We start from the raw sequence: 8,966 nt of genomic DNA, 5'->3' as shown, positions 1-8,966 counted from the left end.
CAGGCTGTAGCACAGTGGCATGATCTCGGCTCACTGCAACCTTGACCTCCAAGTTTCAAGCAATTCTCCTGACTCAGGCTCCCGAGTAGCTGGGATACAGGCACCCACCACCATGTCCGGCTAATTTTTGTATTTTTAGTAGAGATGGGGTTTTGCCATGTTTGCCAAGTTGGTCTTGAACTCCTGACCTCAGGTGATCTGCCCACCTCGGCCTCCCAAAGTGCTGGGATTACAGGAGTGAGCTACAGTGCCCGGCCGAATTTAGGTAGAAATCTTACACATATTCCTATCTTTGGTCTCTCTCCGCTTATCTTTGTGACCTTTTCTTTACAGATAAGAACAAATCATTTGTGGACTTGAAAAGAGTTACCACAGTAACTGAAAAGAAACCCGGGAGAGTTAAAATGCCATTCTTGCTGCTCTCTTTTAATTAATAAACCCTAAAAAGGCTAATCCACTTGGGCACTACTTAATTAACAATCAATTAGTAAGGAAAAGATATCGAAGCAGTAAACTTAAGTGACAGTGAAAAGTTCTGTTGACCAAACATGGATTCTCTCCTCCTCAGAACCAAGTTACAGTTGGAGTTACAGTAAATACTTCGAACAGGTCCTTCGGTATCCTGTAGGAAATCAGACAAAAACACAGGTCAGTTACTTTTTTTGTTTTTCTTTTTTTGACACAGCGTCTCACTCTGTCGCCCAGGCTGGAGTGAAGTGGGGAGATCATGGCTCACTGCAGCCTAGACCTCCTGGATTCAAGCGATCCTGCCGCCTCAGCCACGCAAGTAGCGGGGACTACATGCAGGCGCCACCACGCCCAGCTTATTTTTTGTATTTTTGTAGCGACGTGGTTTCACCACGTTGACCAGGCTAGTCTGGAACTCCTGAGCTAAAGTGATACGTCTGCCTGGGCCTCTCAAAGGGCTGGAATTACAGGTCTGAGCCACTGGGCCCAGCCCAATTACTTTCTTCAGTCTGGGTATGAGCGCCGGAAGAAAAGCTCTTACCTGCATCTATTTTTTTTTAGAGATAGGGTCTCCCTCTGTCACCCAGGCTGGAGAGCAGTGGCGCAATCTTGGTTCACTGTAACCTCAACCTCCCAGGCTCGATCGCACATATATATACACATATACGTATATATATATATACGTATATGTGTATATATATGTATATGTGTATATGTATATATATGTATATGTTTATATATGTATATGTGTATATGTATATATAGTGTTTTGTGTGTGTGTGTGTGTGTGACGGAGTCTCGCTCTGTCGCCAGGCTGGAGTGCAGTGGCACGATCTCAGCTAACTGCAACCTCCACCTCCCGGGTTCAAGCCATTCCCCCTGCTTCAGCCTCCCAAGTAGCTGGGACTACAGGCGCGCACCACAGTGACCGGCTAATTATATATATATATATATATATATATACACACACACACACACACAAATATACATATAAATATATATACATATAAATATATATAAATGATATATTATATATATAAAATATATATATATTTTCGTAGAGACAGGGTTTCACCATGTTGGCCAGGACGGTTTCGATCTCCTGACCTCGTGATCTGCCCGCCTCGGCCTCCCAAAGTGCTGGGATTACAGGCGTGAGCCACTGCACCCAGCCATCGATTGCTTATATTTTTAAAAAGATGTTTTCTTCGTTTCCTAGCCCCTTCTACCCACCTATGAAGTTCCACAGGCTTTAATGCTATTGCAACGGCCTCTTCACAAGCTGGCGGGTACAGTTCCCTAACGCAGTTCCCTCAGAGGTAGCCGACTCTGCCCAGGGCGAGCAGCGCGGCGCGGTGGGGGGACGCTCCCAGGGTCCCCGGGGCCCTGGTTGGGGGAGGTGTTGGGCGCACGTACCCAGGCTCAGGTGAGGCGAGTGCGCAGCCTGGGTTGCAGCTGGCGCTGGCGGCGCTTGCGCTGGCCATTGAGGAGCTTCTGCGCGACCTTGCGCTCGTGCCCGCCAGGCGCAGGCCGGTTGGTGCGCAGCGCCTGCTCGCGCCGAGTCCGGCCCTTGCTGCGCCCGGCCCCGCAGGCCGGGAAGTCGCGCAGGTAGTAGTAGTCCAGGCAGTCGTAAAGCTCCTCCTCGTAGCTTATGGGTGGCGGCGGCCGGGCCAGAGCCTGCAGACGTGGAAGCGCCCGCTCTGCGGCCGCTTCCATACTGCCCAGGCTTGTGGCCACCGGCGGCCACCTGCCCGCGTCTGGGCGCTCCTGGATGATCCAGCAGCCCCGCCTCGAGTTCCGATGGGCTCCGCGTGAAGGTGGGGGGACCTTCGACGACGTCATAGTGGCGGTACATTGCCTGGAGCAGGGCTGTCTTCTCCTTGGAGTCCAGCCTAGTAACCGGGATCTCCCCGCCAGGTCCTGTATGTTGCTGGAGAAGGGTAGCTGACAAACTCCAACTCAGCACAGTGTTTATGTTGGTCAAAAATAGGGAACTATGTTCAGGCGCGGCGGAGGTGGGAGGATCCCTTCAGGCCAGGCAGTCAAGAGCAGCCTGGGCAACATGGCGTGACCCCATCTCTGAAGTCCCACCTCAGCTTCCCAGCTACTTGAACTCCAAGGTTCATGGCTCCAATGAGTTATGTTCCCACTACAGCACCCCGCCTGCGAGACTGAGGTAAACCCTGTCTAAAAAAGAAAAAAGAAAACTATCCAAGTGTGCAACAGGGAGGGACTGCTTAAAGAAAACATGAGGCTGACTGGGCCCTGTAATCCCAGCATTTTGGGAGGCCGAGGCGGGAGGGTGGATGGCTTGGGCAACATGACGAAACCCCGTCCCTACAAAAGTTACAAAAATTAGCCGGGCGCGGTGCACCCCTGGCCTAATCTTTGTAGTTTTTGTAGAGACGGGGGTCTCGCTATGTTGCCCAGGCCGGTTTTGTCCTGGGTTCAAGTGATCTTCACCTTGGCCTTTAGAGTTGTTGGGATTACAGCTGTGAGCCACCGCACTCTTCCTGGGTTAGGCTATTTAATAACATAAGAAAGTGTGGTGGCTCACGCCTCACTTTGGGAGGCCAAGGCGGGTGGATCACCTGAGGTCAGGAGTTCGAGACCATCCTGGCCCATGTGGTGAAACCTGGTCTCTACAAAAAACGCAAAAATTAGCTGTGTGTGGTGGCACAAGCCTGTAATCCCAGCTACTCAGGAAGCTGAGACAGGAGAATTGCTTGAACCTGGGAGGTGGAGGTTGCAGTGAGCTGAGGTCACACCACTGCATCCCAGCCTGGGCGACAGATCGAGACTCTAGAGTTTGAGACCAGCCTGGGCAATGTAGTGAAACCTTGTTTCTACAAAACAGACAAAAAAAGCCAGGTGTACCTGTGTCCACCTGTGGCCCCAGCTACTTAGGAGGCTGAGGCAGGAGGATCACTTGGGGCCAGCAACTCAAGGCTGCAGTGAGCTATGATCATCCCACTGCTCTCCATCCTGAGCAATAAAATGAGACCATGTCTCTAGCTAGCTAGCTAGCTAGATAATTGATACATAGTTTTCTGTCGGAAATTTTTTTCCTAGTTTGAACCTGTTTTTCTAAAGTAGCATTCAACACATCAGCATTTTAGTGTTATTACTTGTTAATATGATTGTTTTTCTGAAATACAGTGTCCTTTACAAAAGCAGTTTTGTCTTCAAAGCACATAGATAGGTCCTCGAGTGAATTTGTCTGATGTTGGTGACCTTGGTACCATTTTCTCCAGTAGATTGGAAAAGTCAGTCAATAATTTCAGGTCACTGTTGGCCTTAAAGAAGGGCCCAAAGGCAGTAAGCAAGAGTGCTGGTGTCCAGTCGCCTTTTTGAAGCATTTTCACCTTCCCTTAATGTTTCTGTTTATGAACATAGAAGTACTGTATGTAGAATTGACCCAGTGCTGCCCTGGTAACTTTGTGTATTAGGCCAGATTTACATTTTTTACCTTTATGAGAGGCACCCTGGTAGGCTAGTGGAATTACACACGAAGTCTGATCTCAGCTGCACTGTCCAGAGATGCAACACAGTCCAATCAGATAACATTCTCTGAGCCTGTTTCTTTAGCTGTTAAATAAGAATAATAATTATACCCATCTAAAAAGATAGCTTATTGTATTTGAGTGGTCTTTTATTTTCTATGAAACTGACTTTAACATGGTAATTATTTTCATTGCCATACCACATTTGTGTTTTTTTTTGTTTTTGTTTGAGATGGAGTCTGTTTTTGTTTTTGTTTTTTGAGTTGGAGTCTTGCTGTTGTTGCCCAGGCTGGAGTGCAGTGGCATGATCTCAGCTCACTGCAACCTCCGCCTCTTAGGTTCAAGTGATTCTCCTGCCTCAGCCTCCCGAGAACCTGGGATTATAGGCGCCCACCACCACCCCTGGATAATTATTATTTTTTATTTTTATTTTTTAGTAGAGATGGGGTTTCATCATGTTGCCCATGCTGGTCTCAAACTTCTGACCTCAAGTGATCCACCCACCCTGACCTCCCAAAGTGCTAGGATTGAGGCACTGAGCCCAGCCTCTTTTTACATAAGAATTTCTTGGTTGGGCATGGTGGCTCACGCCTGTAATCCCAGCACTTTGGCAGGCCGAGGTGGGAGAATCACCTGAGGTCAGGAAGCATTTATTATGTATTTATATGCCCGATATTATGTGAAGCACTTTACTATCTTATCAAATCTTCAGGATAGATCTTCAGTTCTCGTGACTACATGAGGATACTAAGGCTCAGACAGGAGAAGAGACATGGCCAGCCTGTGTCCCCAGAGCCTATGATCTTACCACTAGGTTACAGTGCTTCTAGGGAGCACATGTTGTGAGGTTTTTGCTTTAAAATGAACCAATAAAAAACAAAGGCAAAAAAGGCATAAGCTATTAAAAAGTGGGAGAAACACTAAGAGAACCTTAAGCACATAACTAAAAATATTATGGAAAAGTTATTGAATTCATTAGCGAATTTACTCTAATTCTAGATTTTCATTGAGGGATATGTTATATTACTCATGATGAAGAAAAAAATGTTCAAGTATATTAACCTAAATACCATCAATATGATTTATCATGTTTAAATGTTCACTTAAAGCAATTCAGTTAAAATTCCACATATCATACAACATTATAGCTTGCTAGTAGATTGCAAAGTAAATAGTCATCCAAATGAAAACACCAAAGCACATGATGTTTTTCACTGGTTGTTGCTATTTTTAGGTGAGCATTTGATATATACCAACAGATAGATAATAACATATTGCTAATTTCTTTCATCATCATGTAAAGGTGGGTTCAGGATAGAATGGTATAAGGGCAAAGAAGAATTTGAAATCTAACATCAACTCAGTGATGCATCAAGATAAAAGTGGAGGCTGAGCGCGGTGGCTCACACCTGTAATCCCAGCACTTTGGGAGGCCAAGGCGGGTGTATCATGAGGTCAGGAGTTCGAGACCAGCCTGGCCAACATAGTGAAACCCCATCTTTACTAAAAACTACAAAAAAATTTAGCTGGGCATGGTGGTGGGCACCTGTAATCCCAGCTACTAAGGAGGCTGAGGCAGGAGAATGAGTTGAACCCGGGAGGTGAAAGTTGCAGTGAGCCGAGATCGCACCATTGCACTACAGCCTGGGCAACAGTGCGAGACTGTCTCAAAAAAAAAAAAAAAAAGATAAAAGTAGAGACAATAGGGGCATATTGGTGAATACCAAATTTAACAAAGCAGATTAAGAGAAACAGTATAAAAAATTCAGTTAAATCCCTAAGATCCAGGGCTTTGCAATAAATATTTAAGTAAATCCCCAATATCCATGCTGAAGGTTTTAAATAAATGATAATGATAATTAAAGAAATACAACTTTTCCTTAGCTTTGCAGTAATCTAGAAACAAAGAATGTTTCTAATATTTAGACACTACAAAGCACCTTACAAGGAGAAACCTGTAAGTATGGCAGGATTCACCAGCAGCCCTGGGCTTGTCCACAGTACCCCATGATGAACAGTAACTCCATTGTGTAAATGCGCATGAACAAAGGATTACAGGACTTTTCCAGTTTAGACATACCATATTTTCTTTCAGACAATTCTTCAACTTGTTTACATAGATCAGCAATACGATCATTCCATTTCTCTGAAAATTGAGCAAAAGTTGATTCTCAATAATATGTCCCTATGTCAGAGCAGCACTAACATATAATGACTTACTTCCAATATTTTACATCCTCACAGTCCATATCATTTTACTGCTTTTGAAAATTTTTTTCCCTTTTTTGGTGGTTCTTAGAATTAGTTTAATGGGAGACTATAAGAGAAGTTTTAAAGTTTAGTACCTCTTTTTAGCCTTTTAATTTCTGAAAAGCAGGAGGGCAGAAAAGATGAATCAAAAACAACAGGGAGGCCACAACGAGGAGGTCTCCAGGGGTCTGTTAGCAAACTTCCTAAAACATGTCGCAGCTGAGTGGAAAGAAGACTTTACAGCGGCTGGGTGTGGTGGTTCAGGCTTGTAATTGTAGCACTTGGGGAGCAGAGGTGGGTGGACCGCTTTGAGCTCAGGGCAACATAGCAGAAACCCCCCTCCCCACCTCCACCCCTGTCCCCATCTCTACCAAAAATACGAAACTAAGCCGGGTGTTGTGGCAGGTGCCTGTAGTCCCAGCTACTCAGGAAGCTGAGGCAGGAGAATCGCTTGAACCCAGGAGGCGAACATTGCAGTGAGCCGAGACCGTGCCCCACTGCCAGCCTGGGTGACAGAGTAAGACTCCATCTCAAAAAAGACAGAAGGGAAAAAAAAAGGGTTAAGAGGGACCCCAGACCTTAAAAATACAAGTTTAAGAGGGACCCCGGCCGAGTATGGTGGCTCATGCCTGGGACTATGGGAGGCCGAGGCGGGTGGATCACGAGGTCAAAAGATCTAGACCATCCTGGTCAACATGGTGAAACCCTGTCTCTACTAAAAATGTATACAAAAAATTAGCCGGGCATGGTGGCACACACCTGTAGTCCCAGCTACTCAGGAGGCTGAGGCAGGAGAATGGCGTGAACCTGGGAGGTGGAGGTTACAGTGAGCCAAGATCGCGCCACCACACTCCAGCCTGGTGACAGAGTGAGACTCTGTCTCAAAAAAAAAAAAAAAAAAAAAAAAGAGGGACCCCAAAGCAAAAAATCCCAACACTTTTTCTCCCAATCCCGATCACTGAAACACCGGGAGAGTGTAATAGTTTTGCAGCCTAGCTGTAGTAGAGTGATAATGACCCCCCAAAATGCCCATATCCCAATCCCAGGAATTGGTGAACATGACCTTATATGGCAAAAGGCGCTTTGCAGATATAATGAAGTTAAGGATCTTTGGCTGGGAGGATTATCCCAGCTTGTCCCTGCGGGGTCAGTGTACTCACCAGGATCCTTAGAAGAGCAGATGATGGAGAGGGTGGGAGGTGTAGTGATGGAAGCAGGAAACATGAGTCATTCAAAAAGGGCAGCAAAAGCTGAGGAGTGAAGGCCGCCCCCAGGACCAGGAAATGGATTCTCCCGGAGAGCCTTGCAAGGCATCAAACCTGCTCCCACCTTCACTCAGTGGGACTGACTGGAATTCTGGCCTTCAGAACTCTAAGGGAATACATCTGTGTTGTTTTAAGCCACTAAGTGTGTGGTAATTTGTTGCAGCAGTAACTAGAAACTAGTATTGTAGTGAAGCCTCAAAGCCCACCTGAAGGGGTCGGGGGTGATGGCTGATGCCTATAATCCCAGCACTTTTCTGAGGCCAAGGTGGGCGGATCACTTGAGGTCAGGAGTTTGAGACCAGCCTGGCCAACATGGTGAAACCCTATCTCTACAAAGAATACAAAAATTATCCAGGCATGGTGGCACATGCCTGTAATCTCAGCTGCTCAGGAGGCTGAGACATGGGAATTGCTTGAACCCAGGGGGGTGAAGGTTGCAGTGAGCCGAGATTGCACCACTGCACTCCAGCCTAGGCAACAGAGCAAGACTCTGTCTCAAAAACAAGAAAACAAAAAAACAAAACAAAACAAAAAAACCCACCTGAAGAAGGTTTCCAGTTCTGTCAGCAGTCTCCCACCCAACCCCCAGAAGCAGACATTCCTTTGCTGTGGGCCATGGACAGGCAGAAGGAAGTACCTCCTCATGGCAGAGGCCTACCCAGGAGAAACCCAAGGGAAGGCACTGCCGGGCCAGCCCCTCTGCCACGGCCATTTTCTTTACACAGTTTGACTCTGTCTCCCAGACTTGAGTGCAGTGGCAGGATCTCAGGTCACTTCAACCTCTGCCCCCCGCCAGTTCAAGCGATTCTCCTGCCTCAGCCTCCCAAGTAGCTGGGATTACAGGAGCATGGAATGCCTAGCTAATTTTTGTATTTTTAGTAGAGATGAATTTTTGCCATGTTGCTCAGGCTGGATTCGAACGCCTGGCCTCAACTGATCCACGTGTCTCGGCCTCCCAAAGTGCTGGGATTACAGGAGTGAGCCACCGTACCCAGCACTCGCCAAGACCTTTGATTGCAGGCCTTTTCCAGGTGATCAGTCCTTGTCTGGTCTGGTTCCGCCCCACTGTCCCTCTCACCAAGTTGGAATCCCTAGCTACTTTTCAGTAGAGGAGAGTGTGTACCCCAATCCCAGCTTGGTATGGGTCAGATCTGCATTTAACTCATGGAACCTGGCTGCTCCCCAGGCCCTGGAGAAAAAAAGAGTCTCTCTGTGGGTATGATACAGGATGGGCCTGTCCGAAGGACTCTGTGAGAGGGAAGCCCAATGTCCCACCAGGTTGGCAGGGCTGGGGAAGGGAAAGTGTTATGACAGCCCTAAGACTAGAAAGAGGCAGCAGAGGGAGCAGGACAGTGCTCGCATGGAACTCATGCCACTGTCTGAGTGAGGGGAGGGAGGAGTGCACCCAGTGACGTCAGGGGGCAGAGAGGCGCGGTTCCAGGGCGGCTTTCCCGCTCACTTCCTGCCATATTACTCTGAT

The 8,966-nt window shown here is 47.2% G+C and overlaps 1 protein-coding gene across 1 annotated transcript; it reads right to left on the bottom strand.

The window, feature by feature from the left end:
- Positions 1–405: 405 nt before the first annotated feature.
- Positions 406–2,526, bottom strand: NUPR2 (nuclear protein 2, transcriptional regulator). Its single transcript, XM_003281699.4, has 2 exons — positions 1,885–2,526; positions 406–622 (listed from the first exon to the last, which is right to left on the bottom strand). Exon 1 carries the CDS (start codon positions 2,308–2,310, stop codon positions 1,891–1,893), a length of 420 nt encoding a protein of 139 aa, XP_003281747.2. The 5' UTR covers positions 2,311–2,526; the 3' UTR covers positions 406–622; positions 1,885–1,890.
- Between the last annotated feature and the right edge of the window lie 6,440 nt (positions 2,527–8,966).

Source organism: Nomascus leucogenys, unplaced genomic scaffold (genome assembly GCF_006542625.1).
Source record: "Nomascus leucogenys isolate Asia unplaced genomic scaffold, Asia_NLE_v1 001128F_53017_qpd_obj, whole genome shotgun sequence".
NCBI lineage: Eukaryota > Metazoa > Chordata > Mammalia > Primates > Hylobatidae > Nomascus > Nomascus leucogenys.
This window is presented reverse-complemented; position numbering and strand designations above follow the sequence as displayed.